This window comes from Nanorana parkeri, unplaced genomic scaffold (assembly GCF_000935625.1).
Source record: "Nanorana parkeri isolate BGI_ZX_2015 unplaced genomic scaffold, ASM93562v1 scaffold57, whole genome shotgun sequence".
Classification (NCBI taxonomy): Eukaryota; Metazoa; Chordata; class Amphibia; order Anura; family Dicroglossidae; genus Nanorana; species Nanorana parkeri.
In genome coordinates this window covers 393,754-414,900 of record NW_017306325.1, presented here as the reverse complement: position 1 = coordinate 414,900, position 21,147 = coordinate 393,754, and the positions used below count along the sequence as shown (strand labels likewise).

At 40.4% G+C, this 21,147-nt stretch overlaps 1 protein-coding gene across 1 annotated transcript in view; it reads right to left on the bottom strand.

Annotated features, from left to right (window-relative positions):
- Window positions 1-636: 636 nt before the first annotated feature.
- PGAP1 (post-GPI attachment to proteins 1) overlaps window positions 637-21,147 on the bottom strand; it is a 24,866-nt gene continuing 4,355 nt past the window's right edge. The window contains exons 2-8 of the mRNA XM_018576143.1: window positions 17,648-17,801; window positions 16,248-16,423; window positions 13,017-13,188; window positions 8,737-8,897; window positions 7,613-7,665; window positions 6,835-6,901; window positions 637-754 (exon numbers count right to left, since the gene is read on the bottom strand). Coding sequence (XP_018431645.1) covers window positions 641-754; window positions 6,835-6,901; window positions 7,613-7,665; window positions 8,737-8,897; window positions 13,017-13,188; window positions 16,248-16,423; window positions 17,648-17,801 — 897 coding nt within the window. The 3' untranslated portion in view covers window positions 637-640. The remainder of the gene's footprint in view (window positions 755-6,834; window positions 6,902-7,612; window positions 7,666-8,736; window positions 8,898-13,016; window positions 13,189-16,247; window positions 16,424-17,647; window positions 17,802-21,147) is intronic.

The following is a 21,147-nucleotide window of genomic DNA, read 5'->3' as shown; positions in this document are numbered from 1 at the left end:
ATTTTGACAAGTACTTGTACTTGTCAAAATGCCCCGATGCCTAGCGCCGAAGCTTGCACTTTGTTTTGGTGAGAGAACGGGGAGAGACAGACAGGAGAGAGAGCAAGGAGAGACAGCCAAGAGAGCGAGGAGAGACAGACAGGAGAGAGAGCCAGGAGAGAGAGAGCAAGGAGAAACAGCCAGGAAAGAGAGAAGAGAGACAGCCAGGAGGATGAGCAAGGAGAGACAGCCAGGAGAGCGAGAGCAAGGAGAGACAGCAAGGAGAGCGAGGAGAGACAGCCAGAACAGAGAGAGCGAGGGAGTTTTTTTTCATTGGTAGATCTCATGCATCTCGTCATTTGAAAAGTAGATCTCAACATAAAAAATTGTGGGCACCCCTGCTTAAAACCATGTAGAAATGTATATTCCCTGTTAAATGCACGTGGTTACTGCCAGGTAACTAGCAGTTTAAAATCAGCATGTTTAATGCAACAAGTCTTTAGCAAAAATCTATAGGCAGCTCAGAGGCACGTATTCTTTAACTGTACCTGTACACAGAAGACAATGATTAAAATGGCTGAGCTTGCAATTAAATTTAATATGTAATATTCATACAGACATTTACAGACTAAAGGGAAATATTTTACTGGACATGTAGAAATTACATACCTGGTACACTTGTAACTGTTTCATATGATGAGTCGTATTGCTTTGCTGGATGTCTTACAAAGTGATGACTTAAAACAGACATTCTTTTTTTGGGATCGTTTGTGATCTATGCAATATAAAACGAATATAAAAACGTTCAAAAAAATGTGATGAAACAAACATTGGTAAAACAATAGAAACATTGGTAAGACAATGTGCACTGTTCAAAAGGGTAATTACAATATCTTGAAACATGGGTCATACTCAAGCCAAAGACCTCTTCCCCTGTTGAACTACACAGATGTGACAAAATACTTCAAGGTCGATTTATAAACAATTTGCAGTGCCTTTCACCTTACGAATCTCTGTGAAGATTCGGTCTGTGCAAATAGAGGCAAAAATTAACACTCTTAGTAAACAACCCCAACAGAACCTCTAACTGAAGGGGGCCAAAAGCGGGCCATCTGAAGAACTTTGCGGCTGAAGCTAGCATCCGCAGAGGCCTAAATGTCTGCCTCTTAAAACTTTGTAACAAGTAACAAAAACAGTATTTATGCTTGCACATGATTGGATGATGGAAGTCAGCAGTGCCTCACCTCATTGACGAAGTGGAGGGAAAATTCCCTTGCATCATTCTCAGGGCAGCTGGCTGTTATGGTGAAAGGCTTTGTCTTGGCTGGTGAGAACATCAGTCCAATCAAGTTTTCTGAAGGTATGCATGTTAGAACAGGTGACAACTAAACAAACCTGCTCTACATATACAACATTCAGTCCAATAAGTGGCAGAATGTGGTACAACCATACAGGTTGTTTCTTCATGCATAATTTTACTCCCTCGGTGATGGCCTGTCTTGTCCATCTTGAAAAAAAATATTCCAAGTCGGTTTTTCCTTTTTTTCATCCTTTTTTGCATCTCAGTGCTGCTGATCACCTCTAGTCTTTTTCCGACATTTTGTACATGCATGTTTTACAGTGTTTGCTGCATATCAATTGCTCCGGACCAGCTTCCCAACAGGGACACTAGTTGACTGCATCTGCACAGTGTGTATCATCATGGTCGCTTGTAGTCTCTATCAGGAGCATGTGCAACAGGGTGCCAATAACGAAACACAAGTGTAAAGCTGGTCATACACCTTACAACCATCGCAAGACTTTTGCCTTGCAATGGTTGTAAGGTAATTTAAAAAAACGTAAGGTAATTAAAAAAACGATCATCGCAAGCCCGCCCCGCTGTGGGGAGGGCTTCCGATGACTGAAATGCTGAACAGGCCCGTGCGGCATTTGTCTTATAATCGCGGGATTTCCGGCGATTATCGTACGATAATCAGCAGGTGTATGGGCACCTTTAGACAGTTGTAACCGCAGCAACCCTGGTAGTTCGCATGAAAATGCCAAGTATCGGCACTGGTACTCGAAAAGTGTCAGTGCATCCCTAACAATAGACATTTTAAAGCGATCATGAGGTTTTAGTAATTGGGTTTAGTTCACAAGAAGTCGCAAGGAGAGAGTAAGAAGGTTAACATGCCTGCATTCTTTAGTAAAATGCAGAGTTAAAAAATGTTTTCCTACATCACTAATCGGCTTATCGTAAACTGCTGGTAAAGATCTTTAGGCTCTAGCCGCATTGCTCTGGTGGATGAGATGTTTCAATAGTGTTTTTTTGGGGTATTTGTTTGGGTTAGGTTTCCAGTGTACTTTTATATCACTGAACAACAAAGAAGGAATTAGGAGAGGGCCATCCTTGTTGGAGAGTAATATAAAATGCTTCTTCAATACCCTGGGAGATTTTTTGAGCAGACATTGGCTCTCTCAAGTAGAGAGAACTATAACCACCATATGTTGGGGAGTCAGAGATCTTGTACCTCCATGGCATTTGCGTAATGATACTTATTTAGCTGGGAAAAAGCGTAGACTGATCTTTATCTGGAAGCCTAGGAAAGCCTAATTAAATGGATCAAAGTTTATTAACATTTGAAGAACTCAAAAATGCTGACTGGTCAATTCTTACTTGGGGAAGATTCCATTCAAGATGAGCCTACCAGTCCCACAACTATTCATCTGTGATCATGCAGCAGATGTTACGAAATCAAACAAGAATGCCCCACCAAAAAATTCTTGCTGTCCAATCACCAGTTTCGAGTTACAAGATAAGACAGTTATAGGCCAAGGTGTCCCAAAACATGTTTAATGCAATGAACAGGAAGCTATGTAGGGATCTGAAGCATAACTTTTCAGATATTTTTGCTCAGGATGAGCTTCTGAGAGACATTTTATTTTGAATTGAAAAAAGTAGGGAAAACATTGGAAAAAGACTTGCCTTTTCCTGATTTAGGCTTCAATTTAATCTCTAACAGATTTTCTGCTTCTAGAGATCTACAAATACTTCTTCAAAAGTGCAAAAATGTGTAGCTGGATCGGGTATGAATAATTTAATCCAATGTAACCCTATTAGGACTATTGGGGGGAAAAATGCTCTACCAGAAATGTTTAGGGCTGCAACAAGTAATCTGTTAAAATAATAGTTGGCAACGATGAGAGCGAGAGCTTTTCCATACAACCGATTAGTTGAAAAAATAATCTGGCAACTAATTATTTAATCATTAGATGCAGCCCTAAAAAAGTTGGAATTTCAAGTTTTTGCTCAGCAACATAAGTTTAAGAATCAGGTGAAATTGCCCAAATACTTTTTATTTAAAAAAAAACGGCATACAAAAAAAAAAAAAAATTCCCATATAAAAGCTTGACCTTTGGTTGACATTTTTTTGTCCAACAATCTCTCCAACATCTACCTCTCAGCCAAAAGGTTAACCCCATTCAAAGGGCATACCACATAGGAAGTGTAAGAGAAAAAGGGGGGGGGGGACTCCCCGGTGACAGTATCATACAGACAAACAGTATCTCCTATGGGAAATGATTGTCATTTAAATATCTTTGGTCTGTAACTAGGCAAAACATGAAAAAGAAAAAGAGTTGGTCGCAAGCAACATCCTGTGCGCTGACCAGAAAGAGTTTGCTTTTCTTTTAAATCAAGTCTAAGTACTTAACCAAACAGCAAAAGAAATTAGCAATACTGCTCCTATCCCTTCTTAATTACATCCCATATTCTGTCCTGGCACCTCCCGTTCAAACATAAGTGTCATTACCAACAGAGTAATCTTACAAATTTCTATGTCCAGCTGTAACAAATAATCGTGTGATGTGAGCTGATGTTTATATCATTAAGTGTATATTTGTGAAACAAAAATTTCATGTGCAAACCTTTTTTAACCCTCTTGCATCTATTATTATAACCAAGGGGAAAACCGGCCAGTACCTACTGCACAGCCCTCAAACCGGAATATCACATCTGAAAAGAAACCTTTCCGGGATAAAATCAAATACGTGGGATTACGTGCAGCATCCATGAGCCGGCTCCTCTAATAATGGCTCCGGGAAGACTGTGAGTTACACACAGTTTCAACGTTAATCCTTAATTGAGTAAATATTAGATGGATCATCTTGATCAAGACACTTGAAATCTGTGATTGTTACCTCCATATATATAAGCAGACCTGTTTTTCCTCGATAGTTGGTGGAAATCAACAATAGGAAGTCAATCTGGATGAAACACTATATGATACCATTGACTATAATCGGCCTGTGGACCTTATCTCGACTTAAATCCCTTGACAAGGAATCAGAAATGACCGATTAGGTCCTCCTTCCATGTCTATAACACAGGATAATAACCGCTAACCGAGATATGGTTATCTAACAGAAAACCGAGATATGGCTATTCCCTGTTTAATGGGTTTTACTATATGAAGAGAGGCAATCTTCAAACCCCATCTATCGGTTTTTCTTATTGATAACACTTATCACAGATGAGACTCTGTTTGACTAAATGGATCTTTTCCAATAGGAATGAAACCTCCACCTACTTGAGGAGTAATTGTCTTTCATGGTGACACAGCATTGAAATTAGAGGGTGGAGACAGGGTCATCCACTGAGTGTGTATGTGGGTACACATGTAAGACAACGTTGTCGATTTTAAGTATGTATTGTTCATTCTTGGAGCTGGTGCAAACTTTTTCTATGTATAAAATAAAGTTGTGAATATATATTTTTTCAATTACGGTCTGAATGAACTCTTCCTGGTGAGCGCACAGGATGTTGCTTGCGACCAACTCTTTCTTTTTCATACCACATAGGAAGGCTGCTTTTCTTTTAAATCAAGTCTAAGTACTTAACCAAACAGCAAAAGAAATTAGCAATACTGGCTCTGACTGCTAACCACTGCATCAGCAATATAGGCCAATACCTTGGACATCTCCAAAAGAGATTTTAAAATGTGATCTGAAAGACATACAGTTGCTCAAGCCAAGGGTAGATGGCTAAAAGATCTAGTCAGCTTCCTGAGAAACTTAGACATTCTCTAGTCTTTCTTGCGTTTTAATTGGTTCTTCTCAGGCTATTATGAGAAATTTGCCAGTCTCCATCAACCTCATCCTTTTTTTTTACTGACAAAAGGTTAAGTCAGTTAAGGGTGCTTGAAAAATAATGATTGGCACTCTAAAATCAGCCCTCTATGATTTGAATGCTAGCATAATTTCCTCTTTAGTTATTTAGCATAAAAAAAGGCACTTTCTCCTAAATGCCAATAAATATAGTCTTGGCAATGTGGCTCCATCCAAGAAGTGGACAATCTGGGAGCACATACTACACGGCACTACATTCTCTGAGCTTTATACAATAGTACTCTAAACTACTGCTGAGGCATTAATGCAGTTTTCTGCAGATGCAATTTATGAAGAAGGTTTTCCCTTCTATTTCTCAGATGTGGACCCCTACAATAACCACTGTGCTTTTAAAGAATTGATTGATACAAAAGTGTGGGCTTCACCAGCCTCAGCTACGATCGCCTTCAAAAACTAGTAATGGTTTCCTGTGACGCCACTGACAGCCGACACTTCCCCTGCACCGCCGTCTTGGCCTCCTGGGACACCGCTGACGGTGCTCTCCTAACACCCCACTCCTGAAAGTTTCTCTCCTCCCTACTGGGTGCTGCTTTGTTTCAAAGGGGACACAGAGCAGCGCCCAGCAAGGAGGAGAGAAACTAGGGATGCACCGCATTTTCCGCCACAAAATTGTATTTTCAGCATTTTGCCTAAAGTACCATTTTCGGCCAAAATTTAGATGCATCCTAGAATTACACCAGGGACCCTGGGTCCACCACAATGGACTGACATTTTTCCCTTTAAGCCAGCCATGGAAAAGCCCATCGGTGAGGGGGAGAGAAGCCGCCCACAGGACGAGCTGTGACGGCCGCACGGCGCCCTTGTTGCCATGGCGCCCTGTGCGGCCGCACGGCTCGCACACCCCTAAGGCCGGCCCTGCCAACTCTGCACAAATCCCAGTAGTATAAACAGTGTAGTAAATACATCTGAGGTCTGTGTAGGAATTCAGTTTTGTAATGAGGGGATAAAGTCACTAGCAATTTGAAAGTTTTATTACGAATGCAAATTTAGTGGTTACAATTTACCAAAAAGGAGTTGCCTTGTATCTTGTGTCCGCACTTCATGTAAACCTTCAACAATACTTCGCAATATTTCATTCATTAAAACAACTGGGATAACTAGTGCCAATAACGTCACCTTCTGCAGGATTCATTATTAATATTACTCAAGGGTTTATTAGAACACACAAGAGAACTTCTAGAAATATGCTTAAATATTAAAGCTGAACTCAAGGCCAGACATAAAAGACACACATTACCGCAGCTTTGTAAATCATAAATACAGCATGTACCTAAAATTTGACTTGGTATCAGCATCTAGCAGGCCATGTACAATCTGTACAGCAGCGCTCAGGAAGGGGGAAGTTGGAGCAGAAGAAGCCAACCATGTGTGCTACAGTGCAAGGAGCATGCTGATAGGAGAAGAGCAGAATGACAGACAGAAGATCTCATCAGTGCCCTGCTTCTTGCCAAACAGGACTAGGCTGTGTAAAAGAGCTCTGAAAATCTCATGACTGGATGAACAGAAACATAAATTCTGGGGCAGGGAAAATAGCACTCGCATATGCATTTCATCTGTGTATTTAGCCATTTGCCTGGAATTCAACCTTAAATAATGTATGGCAATGCACATCATCAGATAGGGCTAGTTAAAAATTAGACAGGTAGGTGAAGAACTAAAACAGAATTACAAAGAAAAATAAATACAAACCTGCTTTGTTTTCACATCAATTAGATCAAATAAGGCTCTTGCTGTGGCTAAAATTAACTCTTTGCACCTAATGGAAAAAAAAAACAATACCATATGAGGCATAATAAAACACATTGGATCATGGCATACTAGAACCGCTAGTTTAAAAAAGCAAGTCATAGGGGCCTATTAAAAGCAGATATCAGATATGGCTACCCGCTCTCCTCCTCATTGATATCCCACACTTCAGCCTGCATTTTACATTCCATTAACATAATGCAGATCAGGGTGTACAGCCTCCAGTACATTACAGAGTTCTCTTGCTTATCACAGCAAGAAGAGCATTGACTGGATAAGAGGCAGGTCACATGACTTTAAAATGACATGTGACCATAACTCTCCTTTCAGTTTTGTGCCCCCTTCCCCCATTATTCACTTTTATTTCTGCTCGTTGCTTCAGAGACAGTTTCTAGCACTTCTGTGACTACAGCCTTACAGATGTATATGTGTAAAAAGGCATTGCGGTCTCTGACTGCTAGTCTCATGAGATTATGTGATGTCACTAATGTGTTGCTCACTGTTTTCCTTGCTGACAAGTCTCATATGGAAAGAAAATCCCTGCCTCTACCAAGATGGCCGCCTCTACACACAGACTTGGTGCTGAGGCCACAGGCATTCTGGTGACTAGTTATTTTCCCTTTGCATCACTTTTGTTTTTGAGTACAGCTTCCAGAGCTCAGTTCCTGTTTAATAATATCATAGATATAACCATTTTACATGTTTGTTTAAGTTTACTCACCAAACTATGGAAAGGTGATCTGTTGATGCCCATGTTCTTGGAACTGAAGTACTCTGCAAAATTAAAATCTAGTATTAGGAATGTATCCGGCACATACCTCTACGTTACTGGTCATCACCCAATGGCCGAGGAGCATGTCTCTGACTGCTGATTTCTGTTTTTTAAAAACGATGCCTTTTTTTGTTAATACTGCTCTTGTGGGCTAACCCATCTCTGTCCTGCCACGAACACCGACCAAATACATGGGCCGATGCCTGCGTGACCCCAGCTCCCCATGACCGAGCACTAGGCTTGAAGAACTCTGCCCTCAAGTTAATAAAACGTTTGTTTAAACCTCTGAAATAACAGACACAAAGATTTTGCACAGCTGAATCAACTAATTTGAATTCTAACCATCCCTTTAGCAGATATTACATTATCAAATGCCTAGGCATATTCAGTGCCCAGCACTGAAGAGAACCTTAGGCAGAATTTTCTCCAGTCAAGTTAAGTCTTTAAGCCCTTCTGTTCCTATTCCTTTATCCCAGCATGACAGTTCTCATGGTGTACTTTAACCTCCCTAGTGGTATGGTTTTTTTTAATGTCATTTTTTGGTCTATTTTTTTTTCGTTTCGTTTTTTTAGTTTTTTGGAAAGCCGACAATCGGCCGCAGAACACAGCACGGCTCGAGGGACAAGGTAAGTAAATGCTATGCGGCTTTCCCGAGTGTAGCTCGGGGTTACCGCTTATGGTATGGAAAAGTAACCCCGAGCCACACTCGGGAATGCCGCCAGGGAGGTTAAAGGTAATCTTGAGTCTGAGACCTCAATGCCAGCTGCCTGGCTGTCTCAATTTCTTGACAATTTCGGTTTATCTAACCCTGGACAAGCATGCAACCAGTCAAGTCAGAACTGCTGATTTGCATGCTTTAAATGGTCGAAGATTTACCAAAAATGTTCAAGCCATTGGTTCAAAATGAATACCAGGCAAACAGCACATTTAGAAGTCAGCCATTGCAGCCCCAATTGTAAGAAAACAGCTGTAAAGTAGTAACTCGTTGCCAGGAAATGATAATTGTTTGTATTAAAGTCCTCTGTAAAAAATTTTAAATTAAAAATTGTCAGAGAAAGAAAAAAATACAATACCGCTACAGATAAGGCACTGGCATAGAGGTCAGAAGCTGGTAAATAGGTCAATCCAGAACGAACTTGGAAGTCCCGAAATCCCCCCGCAACAGAAAGTACTGTTACATTTTGAAGTTCCTTAGCATTTAGAATCCAGTAATTGTTCACCATGGCATAAAAATCTGTAAAAACATGGATACATAAAATGAACAATCTGAAACAACTAAACAAGCTTTTCTTAAACAAATTTAAGGACATTATACAAAACATGCTAATTAAGCAATCTTCAACAGAGCACACAGTACAATCTACTTGTACAGTGCTTCCAATTTTTATACTACACTCATTTTGCACACCAGTCTTCCTCCCTCTGCAAGGCCTAACAGTTTCTAGTATGAAGTTTCCTACAACTCAGTGCTTTTAAAATCTACAAGTCCAAGAAATCCCATATGTTTGCATGAATAGATTCTAAAATGTGCTCCAAATCTCATCTCTCATGCAACAATTAATATGAGATTTATGGTAACTTTTTGTTTTCAATACTCTGGAGGAGAAATTCCCAAAGGTTGGCATATCTGCAGTGAGACAAACTTTAGCTTAACTTTCTGTTGCCATCCTTGACTCTGAGTTCTGTGTTGCCTGACTTATGGTCATGAAGCAACAAAAGCTTCATGACCATAAGTCAGTAAAGTAGCTCTATGACCACATGTAGGCCAGCAAAGTTCAGGCTTGAGTAGACTAGCCTTCCTTTACTCCCACCCAACCTCCTATACTGGTGGGTGACAGACAGTAAGGGAAGCAGAATTGCAGGTGAATATCTATTTAATATACACTTTTGCCTCTTCAGTTTTAAGAGCAAACTAAAATGTCAGGTTTGCAGCAGTAATAAAAGGACAATTTAGTCATTCCTTATTTTTATCCCCACACAGTAAAGATCTCCAGAAAGTATATGTGTAGCTTCAATGGAAGCAAGTGCAATGCACACTTTCCTTCGCTACTGTAGATATGCTGATGCAAATGTTCATTTAACTAGATTCATATCTGAAATACATGCATTTGAACAAGCTTATGATACGAAAGATTTCCAATTCTGTTTGGCTAGTTTTGGGATTTACACAAACACCGCTGCTAAACTGCACAGCCAAGAATCAAACTCCTCCATTTCCTGGTTCAACTTTTCAGTCTCTTTTGTCATCTGCTTGCTCTCTAAACAATTAAAACAGAGGTGCGATAATGCCAATTCAAAGTACCATAAGCATGGTGCAGTTGGAAAAGTGACAGCAGAACATAAAAAGCTGAACCAGGAATTAAAAGGCATCACCTGCCTATCCATGCCCTGTGACAGAGCTAGTATTGTGCATTCATATATACATACATTTTTAACCTCTTCCTGGCAGGAGATGTTCACTTTATTTAGGGCTACGGAATGCCAGTAACCGCTGAGATCTGTGGTTACCGTTCGTTAATGGATGCCTCACTAATGAGACATCCATTAAAGATTTAAGCATTTTCAGACACTGAAAGTGATCGGGTGTCTGACACACAGCAGTGCAGTGTGAACCACAAATTCCGATCACTGTTAGGCAGCCGTACATATCGGGATTAGCAAATCCCGATGTGCTCCAACATTTTGCTAAATATAACCCCTTCAGACTTCATGACGGGATTATCCCATCATGGGTCGTAAAGGGGTTAAAATAATTGACAAGCCAGTGTTTGTAAATGCCTCTTGAAGTGATCATCTTCTTCCTTCCACTTGTTTCAGACAGTCCTTGCAGCGCTTTTGCCAGTCACTCATCCACAGCAGACTCCTCGTGTCCCACGGTGTCTATCCGCCGTGCGCGCTCCTGGCTGCATCCATTCAGATCCATTTTCTCTCCCCTCTAATGCACACTCACGGCACACTTCCTCCTTCACAGCGTTCGGGACCTGGGAGTTCTTCATCCAGGAGCAAGCGGTGCTGGAACAGGTAAGTAATTGGGTATTTGCCTACTTTTTAATTTATTTATTTTTATCATGGGGCATATATCTACTGCTTGCTAGCAGTAGATTTATTCCCAAAAATTTGACTTTAATTATACCTTAACAAACAGAAACTGAAAAAAGCTCAGTCATGAAGGGCTTAATGAAACATCTTGCTAGTGTTGCCATATTAAATAATGTAAAACAATGAAAAAAGGATTTTACCTCTTCTATTTAGTAAGTGTTAGTAACTTCTTTATGGGTAAAAACTTCAACCAGATGATTGCGCCAACTGCTGATCAGACCTGTCTAGTAGTTAAACACAAGTTTCCTTTGTTTATTTTGTGCAATCCTTTACTTCTAATCAGTATGCCTTGTTCTGCGTCCAGCATTCATAATACAGAACAAGGCTAAATCTTGAACAACAGTACAGTGTCTGTAGTGGTGGCACCACAATAAAATAGGAGACTCTTACACTTCCAGAACAACCATTGTTAATGATAGATCTTAGGTGGTTTAGAGACCTTTTTATGATGTCGTGAACATGTGACCTCAGGGGGATGAATCAATGCATATAGAATTGAGTGAACTATTTGAGGACAGGGAATAGCAATTCTGGTAATATGCTTTGCTAACCCAATTAGTAGGAGCACAGTGCTTCGAAAAGTACAGTTTACCCTTGTGTTAACCAGTTGACATCCGCGGTGTTAAACCCCCTTCCCATCCAGGCCATTTTTCAGTATTCAGCGCTGCGGTACTTTAACTGACATTTATTCCGTCTGGGCTATGGACCCGCTGATCGCCTATATGTGAAACACCCGGTACCGGGTGTTCGCATTGGACTGGTCTTTTCTGCCCGTGCGTGCCCGCTAGGGGGCGCGCGCGAGCAGAAAAAAATTGGACGGCAACCCGCAGATGCTGCAGTGCCGTCCGTCCGTTTTTTTACTACGGGCGGACGGCAAGAGGTTAATAACAATGCAGGGGTTAGGTCAGATAAAGTGGTTTGCATTCAAAAGTGAAAGATAGATCATCTGCTCTTAAAGGATTATGTCTTTGAGCCCATTAAGCCTTAACCAAGGCATGTCAAGCCCAGAGAAAGGGGCTTTAAAATCTTTCCTGCAATTTCGGGCTGCAAAATTAAAGGGGAAAGCTTTTAGCAGTTGAAGATCCACTGGGGCCCTACTCAATTTAAATTCTTGAACCGGCTGAAGGTAACAAAGAAGAAGTCAGAGGGCTACATGCAGTGCAAAAAACACTAGTTTGATATGGCTGATCTAAAAACACAAGAATACCTCCAGTGCCTTAGGGTCACCATATGACCAAACAATCTTTGTACAATCAACTTTAGAATTACCAAAACTACGTAGCATGAGGACCTACCTGATCAAATATTTTGTATCCAGTCAGGCAGGTTTTTGTACTAAATAGTTTTTGGTATATCTAAAAGGAGATTGTACAATCAGATAGTAACATGTGTGATGAGCATTAAACAAACTTGAGATTAATAACAATGGCTCATTCCATTGTAACCCACATACAGTACTTTTGTTCAGTGTTTTTTTTTGTGAAAGAATCATGCATACAAATACAGTATGTTATCAATGGCAAGTGAAGTTTGCAGTACACATCTGATTCCATTTTTAAAAAGTAGCAGTGGCACTAAATCTCCTTCATTTACAAACTATATCACAGAGTGGTGAAAAACAGACTTTTAAAATTATTTTGTAACCCTTTAGAAATGTAAAAGCTTCAAGTCTTTTTAATTTTCAATATTTTTATAAAATTTTACATTTTAACAATATCAATGGAAGACAATGCAGAAATGAAGTAAAGTTAAACACAGAGTAGACCCGGACTAAAGGCAATACAAAATTGGTTCAGAGGGTGTAAACATGGTAGAATAGAGAACATTGAGATAACAATAATGACGTACCCAAATAAGTATCCGCAAAGCTAACTCGAGCATGATGTTCAAAGAAAATAGGTAGCAAAAGGTGCAAGCTAACTGAGCAATGCAACTGGCAACTTATTGCAATAGCTAGGAGGAAAAAAACCTCCACACTGCAAGGGTTAACTGCTTGTTTTTCTCTAGGGTCTAAAATAATACTGGTCCTTCGCAGCCTCTCTCTCCCTCCATTCAATAGATTATATGCAGATTTTCTATGGTTAGGTGGAAAAACGTTCAACAGATTCCTCCATCTACGTCAAAAATTAGCAGTTAACCCTTGCAGTGCGGGGTTAGCCCCACTCCAAGGGTTAAGTTTGTAACTGCCTGAAGTTCTTCTTGAAAATATTTAAAGACAATATCAATATATGATATCAAAAGCCATAACACTTACCTGTGAGATAATAATCTATGGTCAACACGGGCATTAAATGAGGGGTAGCTTGAGTTATAATGAGGTTTATCAGTTGAGGATTAAAAGTCTTTAGTGTAAATAATGCTCTTGCAATAAGGCCGCCCATTGAATGTCCAATAATTACAACACTTTGTGGTGGAAATTCCTGACTCTGAAATCACAAAAAATGCTTAATATCATTAATTTAACAGCCAATAGAGTTTTGCAAGCAAACAATGCCTACATTTTAAAGTTCCAGTCAAGTTAAGGTCCTACCAGCTATAAAACACAAAGATACTGCAATGTTACAGATCAAAGCTAAATAAGGCGCATCAGTACATTCATGATGGCCCAGTTACCTTTTTCCAAAATACTGGTCAGTCATGTACGTGAAGATTAAACCCTACAGCACACCTAAGAAGACACAAATAATGTTGAAAGTGGCCATATCTGCTAAAGTGGACTAGAGCATTGATCTGCACACTGCATATGACAGCATGCGTTCAATAAGCCAAGCATTCACCTTGTGCTTCAATGCTAAAAAGGTACGTACACAAAACATTTTTTTCTATGCAGTCCCTGCACATTTGAAGCATGGCACTTTGAAAAACTCAAAAATTATTCAAGCTCTGCGTAAAGCTGGCCATACACCTATAGATTATCTGCAGATTTTCTATGGTCAGTTGGAAAAAGTGTAACAGATTCCTCCATCTACGCTAAACTGTGTGGATGGAGGAATCTCCCACTGGCCCAAGCTTCAGTATCTTGCTAGTCGGCCCCGCTGGCTCTCAAAATACCTGAACAATCTTTCTATTCACTGGAATGACACTACACTCTACTTGTTTCAGAGTTCTACATCTGTAAAGCACATTAATGTGCTTTATCAATATGCCAGTATTTTCTTTTGAAGCAGTAAGGTCATACCACTGCTTTATAACTGAGGCCCCATGTTCTGTTTTTAGTAATGGTTTCGGTCTGTGAACATTACACCATGTTCAAAATTTTCTATGCATTAAGACATTTATAATGGACATTTAAATCAAATATCCAATTACTAGACCTTTTTATTCTGTAAACAAGAATCACAAAAGCAAATAATGTAAAACAAAGCAGTGGTGTTGATTTACTAAAGGAATATAGCATGTTCACTTTGCAAGCTGAGAATTCACGCACTCCCCTAGCACAACAAGTCATTCAATAGCAAGTGGTTAATCCACCTGGATGTAGCCAGCATACTCCTTTACCAGGGCATTCAATCTTTATCAAAGGTTTCTCTAGGGGAATTGATGTGTTGCAGGTAGCAGCAAGATTATATTTCAATATTCTAATCTGCAAGAAAATAGTGCTAACAAGAGTTAGCTGCAATCAAAAGAAACCACCCATTCAGTTTGGCAGCACAGTAGCTACGTGATTAGTACCACTGCCTTGCATCTCTGGGTCTCAAGTTCAGGCCGAGTACATTTCTAACAGACTTGATTAGGAGTACTGTGAGAGTAGGCCAACACAGATGTTAAATAGAGATTAAGATAGAATAATAACTCAATCATACAATCTTGTTTTTTTAATGGCTACGGAGCATATATGATATCTGATATCTGTATATTTTACAGCAAAAGCTACAATATTAAATACCCCACAAAAATACAAAGCATCACAATTCATTACTAAATACATATTCTAGAAAAAAAACTACATATTTCAAACTACCACTAAGACAGGTAAAGCATATAAAAATTTAACCATTAACCGTGCACTGCTGAAAGAGGTGATCAAAGTCGGAAACTAATAGGTTTCAAAAGGTTTAATGAGGGTCAAACATCCCTTTCTCAGGATCAGGTTCCAGTGCTTAAACGAAACCTGTACTGATAGAAATAAGGCTGCCATTGTTGATTCCTTATAAATGTCTATTTTCTACGTCGTTGACTCTGAAAAGGCATGCAGGTAAGTCAGACCTTAGCAAACACAAGAGAACTCACCTTAAAGAGTAACTTCACTTTTGTTGAGGAGGAAAAAAAAAAACCTCAATCCTCTCTGGGTGATCAGTGCACATTACAAGGACTTTAACAATCTTTGTTGTAGTTTCCTATTTGTTTCTGTTCTGAAGAAATAGCTGTGTGTTGCAGCGTGTCCTTTTCAGACTGATCCCCAAATGGGAGGGTCTGGGTTCCTTATAATCAGTTGGTGGGATTCCTATGTTGTAAAACAGGGAAAAGTGCAGTGTCGGCATCCCTTCAGTAGTATTAGGGAAATTGCACTTTGGGCAAAATGCCGAAAGTACCATCTTCCGGCCAAAATTACAGTGCATCCGTGATTTCTCTCCTCCTCGCGGGCCGCTGCTCTGTGTCCCCTCTGACACAGAGCAGCGTGGGGAGGAGAAAAACTATCAGGAGGCAGAGCGGTGTGGGGGAGGAGTCAGCTGTCAAAAGGAGACCAAGCTTTCCTCCCGCACGGCTCAGCCTCCTGTGACAGCGAATCAAGATGGAGAGCAGTTACAAGCAGTCAGCGATCAGCTGAGGGCTAGTTCACACCAGCCCCAGTGTGTTCCGGCCCGATTCAGTGAAAATTTTCATTCGATGATTGAACCATCTGATTTTCATACGGCCTCACCATCGCACAGTTCAATTAGCGATCTTTAGCAGAAATCACCTGGACGAATTTAGTTATCGACCGCACGGATTTTCGTTTGCGCATGAGCAGTGTTAAATCGTACAAATTTTGACATACGGAAACGCCACCAACCTTGCGAAAATTGTACGATCGACAAAAGCTTTCTAGCATGCTGGAAAGACGAACGTCATACGAATGTACAGTATTTGCGGTTGTAGACTCCAGATAAACCTTACAAATATCGGACAAAACCGTGATCGCAAACGAAAATCGGCCGATATTTGTAAGATGTATGGGCACCTTAAGACTTGATGCTGGTTTGAAGCCAAAGGGTAGCGACGCCAAATATTATTTTGATTTAGATTTTTCTTCTGTTCACTACATTTTGTAAATTGATAAAAATAAACAAACATATATATTTTTTTAAAGCATTCTTACAACCCCAATTTCAAAAAAGTTGGGACGCTGTGTAAAATTTACATAAAAAACAGAATGCAATGATTTGCAAATCTCATAAACCCAGATTTTATTCACAATAGAAAGTAGAAAACATATCAAATGTTTAAACTGTGAAAATTTACAATTTTAAAGGAAAAAATAAGGTAATTCAAATAAAACTCTTACCTTATAAAGATGAAGTATTGCTTTAATGCAAATGTTTACAAACTCAGTTTGCCTTCGTAAACTGCCACCATAAAATGCAACAAGCTCTTCATTAAAATTCACGCTGAAAACATCGAAGTGGTATCTCAAATCAATGTTCTCCGCCTTACGAAGAGCAATTGAGCCGATAGAGCGAGCTGAGAAAAAAAACAAAAGCATGCTTCTGTTACATTCTATTTGTGGAATTACTTTCAAGAAATAAACACATTTTGGAAAATGTTAGGTCCACTAATCATTGGTCCTGTTCCAATATGCAGCATTCTCTGCTGCAACCTCAATATGAACACCAACATCTGTGTCAAGAGAGCAACTTTGTAGTTGGATTGTGCTGCAGGGGTCACAACATCTCAACAGTCCCAACCATCGTCTTGAGTAAACAGACAGCTTAGAGTTACCTTTGATTTTACTTGATGCAACCTCAATATCAGTCTGTGTGAACATCTGCAGTATTATAAAATTCCCATAACACAAAACCGATCAGATCTACTTGATTTATTAGTTAAAAGTGACGGTACATTCAAGACATTTTACTGTGCACAGAGAAACACTAAATAAGACAAGTACCTGGAGTATTTCAACAAGTGTTGACTTCTCCCAGGAACTCTTGCAAAGCACTGAATGTTAAAAGGAGAACTATGGGGTTAGGGCTTTTCCCCATAGTTCTCCTAAGGGTAACGGGAGGACACAAACTAGCGTCCTCCCGTCACCCTAAGCTCAGTATACCGCGAGCTACAGCTCGCGGTATACTGAGACGCCGCAGCTGAAACGGATCCCGACAATTATGTCTGGATCCGCCCAGCTGCGTGAGTGACAGCAGGCTCTGCCTATCTAGAGGCAGAGCCAGCTGTACCCGCCCCCTCCCCCGTCCATTCCGCCAGTCAGCGCTGCAGGATCGGAGGGGGGAATCGAGTCCCCCCCTGTTACGGTTCTCTGCCGTGACAGGATCGAGAAGTGAGCGAACGCCGGTATGTGTTCGCTCACTTCCCGATCTACTGAGCCGACCTGGGACAGTTTCATCGTCACAGGTCGGCTAGAATTATGAGGATGAGTGAAAATCACTCACCTCATAGTTCTCCTTTAAGCTTTAGCCTACACAGGACTTCTCTTTACACTGCACTAAACGGAAAACAGACTACAGCATTTGTCTCCACCGACACTGCAATTCCCATTCATGTAAACTGAACACTTGAGAGAGTTTTAAAGCACAACAAATCTTACACCTTTTTATCTCTTTATAGTCCTACAACTTCACCAGTACTAGTGTGAAGCAGCCCTTAAACTATAAAAGATCACTAAAACATGAAGTCACTTTATCTCACTAAGTCATTTTACCACACCATGAATAAATGAATTCCACTTACCTTGCTTATAACTGCCGGCATTCCCAGGAAGAAACAAAACTGGAATTCCATTTAAAGGCAGTTGTTTGTTGTTTTCTGCATAAATACCTTCACCATACAAGTGCAGTTCATATGCTGGAAATAATCTTGCAGCTTTTTTGGGAAGCTTTATTTTCTGATAAAAACAAGTATAATTCATTAATTACATGGAATACATGACATATCTACATGTCTGCCATATCACTAAATAAAACAAAAAATGTCACAGAGTAAAACCTTTTGCAAAAATGAAAGAAATGCATAATGAATAATATATTAAAAAATATGCATTTCTTTAATATTTGCATTCAAGCCTGGAAATCATTGCAGTTGTGATCACACGATCAAGGTTGCAAAGCTCAGGCTTCTGCACATTCTCTCCCAGGCAGAGCTCGTACTGAGGTACGGCGTTTCAGTTAGGAGAAACGTGGAAGAACGGCATTAAAAGCACCTCATACAGCGTCCAGCCAGTCCTCGCTCTAGTTAGAGCTGCCCATATTCCCACATATACCTAGAGGGAGGACGGCTGGACGCTGTATGAGAGGTGATTTAATGCAGTTTGAAGTCCAGCTGTCTGTTCCTCATCTCTCTTGAAAAAATAATCGGCAACTAATCGATTATGAAAATAATTGTTAGCTGTAGCCCTAGTTTTACTAGTATTCAATATGCTGGCTGAAGCCAGAGGGTCAGCATGACAACCAGGTAGCATGTTCTTTTAGGCTATGTTCACACCATGAAGCTGGAGCAGATCTGCAAACGCAGTGCATTGCGTTTTTGCGGTTTTGGGGTGTGTTTGGGGGGGGAGGGGGGGTGTAGCTTAAAATTGGCCTTCTGGTGCAGTTCAGTGCGTTCGCATTGCATGTGCATGCTTTTTTATCCGTTTCATACCAGAGAGAATGAGACAAGCAGTATTGTTTTTGTCTGGACCGGAACGCACTGCACTGGTGTGATACAGTACATTGGGATACTTTTTTGGTCCGGGAACAAACTGTTCTTGTCTGGACATGGTGTGAACAAGCCCTTAGGACAGGTCAGTAGTTGCAGCCTTGGTATTCATCTGAGGACAGGTTCCCTTTAACAATAGGAAGGCTCAGAAGAACATCATCAAGCTGAATGTAACCGGATGCTAGAACGTAACCTTTCCGCTCACAAAAGCATTTACATTTCAACCTACTGGAAGAAGCTGATGACAAGTCTGAAATGATTGAGACAACATTTGCACGCCTGCATACTGCATGTATAAATAAAGCGGTTCTACCACAAAAGGTAATACAATGCAATATAAACAAACAATCTTGCTGCCATAGAAAATGAGGCTGCATTCACACTAGTCCATTTTAACCACTTGAGTCCCTGGGCCTTTTCCCCCCTAAACCCTCCTGCATCCTAAAGCAACTTTTTTCATTTGGGGTGGATGTCTCGGTTCCGCACATTATATCTTTTAGGGGTTTTTTTTCACTCAATCCTAATGTATTTTCCTGACACCAATCCATGGCAGCATACAATGGGCTCGGGGCGGAGCCATACCCATTGTATGCTGCCATGGATTGGAGCCAGGAAAGGAAAATTACCGATAGGTAAGTATACAATTTTCTGTTTTCCTAACACCAATCCATGGCAGCATACAATGGGTATGGCTCCGCCACCAGCCCATTGTATGCTGCCATGGATTGGAGCCAGGAAAGGAAAATTAACCGATAGGTAAGTATACAATTTTCCGTTATACATTATTTTGGGACAAAAAGGGCTTTAACTTGGTTGCAATTTTTAATGCATATATATGTATTATTTCTGTGATTTTTATTTTTAATAAATAGCAAAAAACAAATCCGCTGGAACAAATGATCTTGCATTAGTGCAAGCTTGCTGTAAGGTAGCAGAATAGTAAAGTTCTAAGTGAACATATGTGCTTTTATTAAAGAATAAAGTTTAATCATTTTCCGACAATAACAAAAATGTACAGACATAGAGAGAACAATAACCCCCTTTCACACGTACAATGGCCCATAATATAATTCCAGAGGAGGGGGAACCTCCTATAAAGTGCTTCAATTACACGGACATGTGCAAAAGTACACTAGGAAAATTAGAACCGTGATACAAGGGCAGGACGCGGCTTGGCCTTATGTGCAATACTACACACTAATCTGTTAATTGGTAGTATCACCATATCCGAACCAGGAGCAAGGGGCCAATGACAGGAAGCCAAAGGAAGAGAGCAAGGAGAAAAGCAGGTAGGGAGAAAAAGAGCGAATAGAATGTATGCATTTTATCTTAGAAGGACTTTATTCCTCTTTCAACACTACATTGCAATGCACGGGAGAAAAATAAACAGTTTGTGTAAATTGTTACCATAACATTAAGATAACATTCAAGTCGGTTATTGAAGGCACAAATTAGCATGACGACAATTTTTTCACAGGTTTGTGATCGCTAAACATTCGAATGGCATTGTGTTTGAACATAATCAGGACTCCACCTCCTGGGGCCAGTGGGATGCAGTAGCAAGGGGTTAACCTAGGGGGGAGAACGTTTTTATTCATTTCTAAGTACACACTTAATGTAAACAGAATGAGGAAGCATAGTGCTGGATTCCAGTCTGTACCCCCACCAGGAAACATTGAATTCTGTGCCATTTTAAAACAATGCTAGGACACGTAACTGCTACCCTAGCGCCATTTCAAAATGGTGGCTGGGACTCAAGAGATTAACACACAAATTCAGGTGTTCCAATGACCTTCATGGCCATAGGTGTATACAATCAAGCAACCCAGGCATGCAGACGCTTCTACAAACATTAGTGAAAGAATGGGTTGCTCTCAAAAGCTCAGTGAATTTAAGCGTGGTACCGTGATAGGTTGTCACCTGTGCAATAAGTCCATCCGTGACATTTCCTTGCTACTAAATATTCCGCGGTCACCTGTTAGTGGTAGTATAACAAAGTGGAAGCAACTGGGAACAACAGCAACTCAGCCATGAAGTGTTAGGCCATGTAAAATGACAGAGCGGGGTCAGCGCATGCTGAAGTGCACAGTGCCAAGAAGTCGCCAACTGTCTGCAGAGTCAATAGCTACAGACCTCCAAACTTCGTGTGGAGGGGGGGAATTAGACAGACAGAAAAATCGCAAGTTTTATGATTGAGATAAGAGATCATTAGAAACAACTGCTTTCCCCGTACATCAGAAATTTCTTCTCACATCTTGTGGCGTCTCTGGGACAGGAAGTAAAACTAAGTTACAAGCAGAAAAGCAATTTTGAGGAGAATATCCAGCAAACAGATTTTAATTAGTAAATGTCTGCATCAAAAAGGAGTTTTCCACCAACAGTAGGAAAGGTGACAATGATTAATGGGGTACTCTATTGTGATCTCAGAAGTCAGCTTCTATATCTACAACTACATCAGAATTTTGGAGGAGCGCTTAGATCTGCTCTGAGTTTGTTTTGGGGTTTTTTTTGGGGTGGGGGGGGGGGGGGGAGGGGGG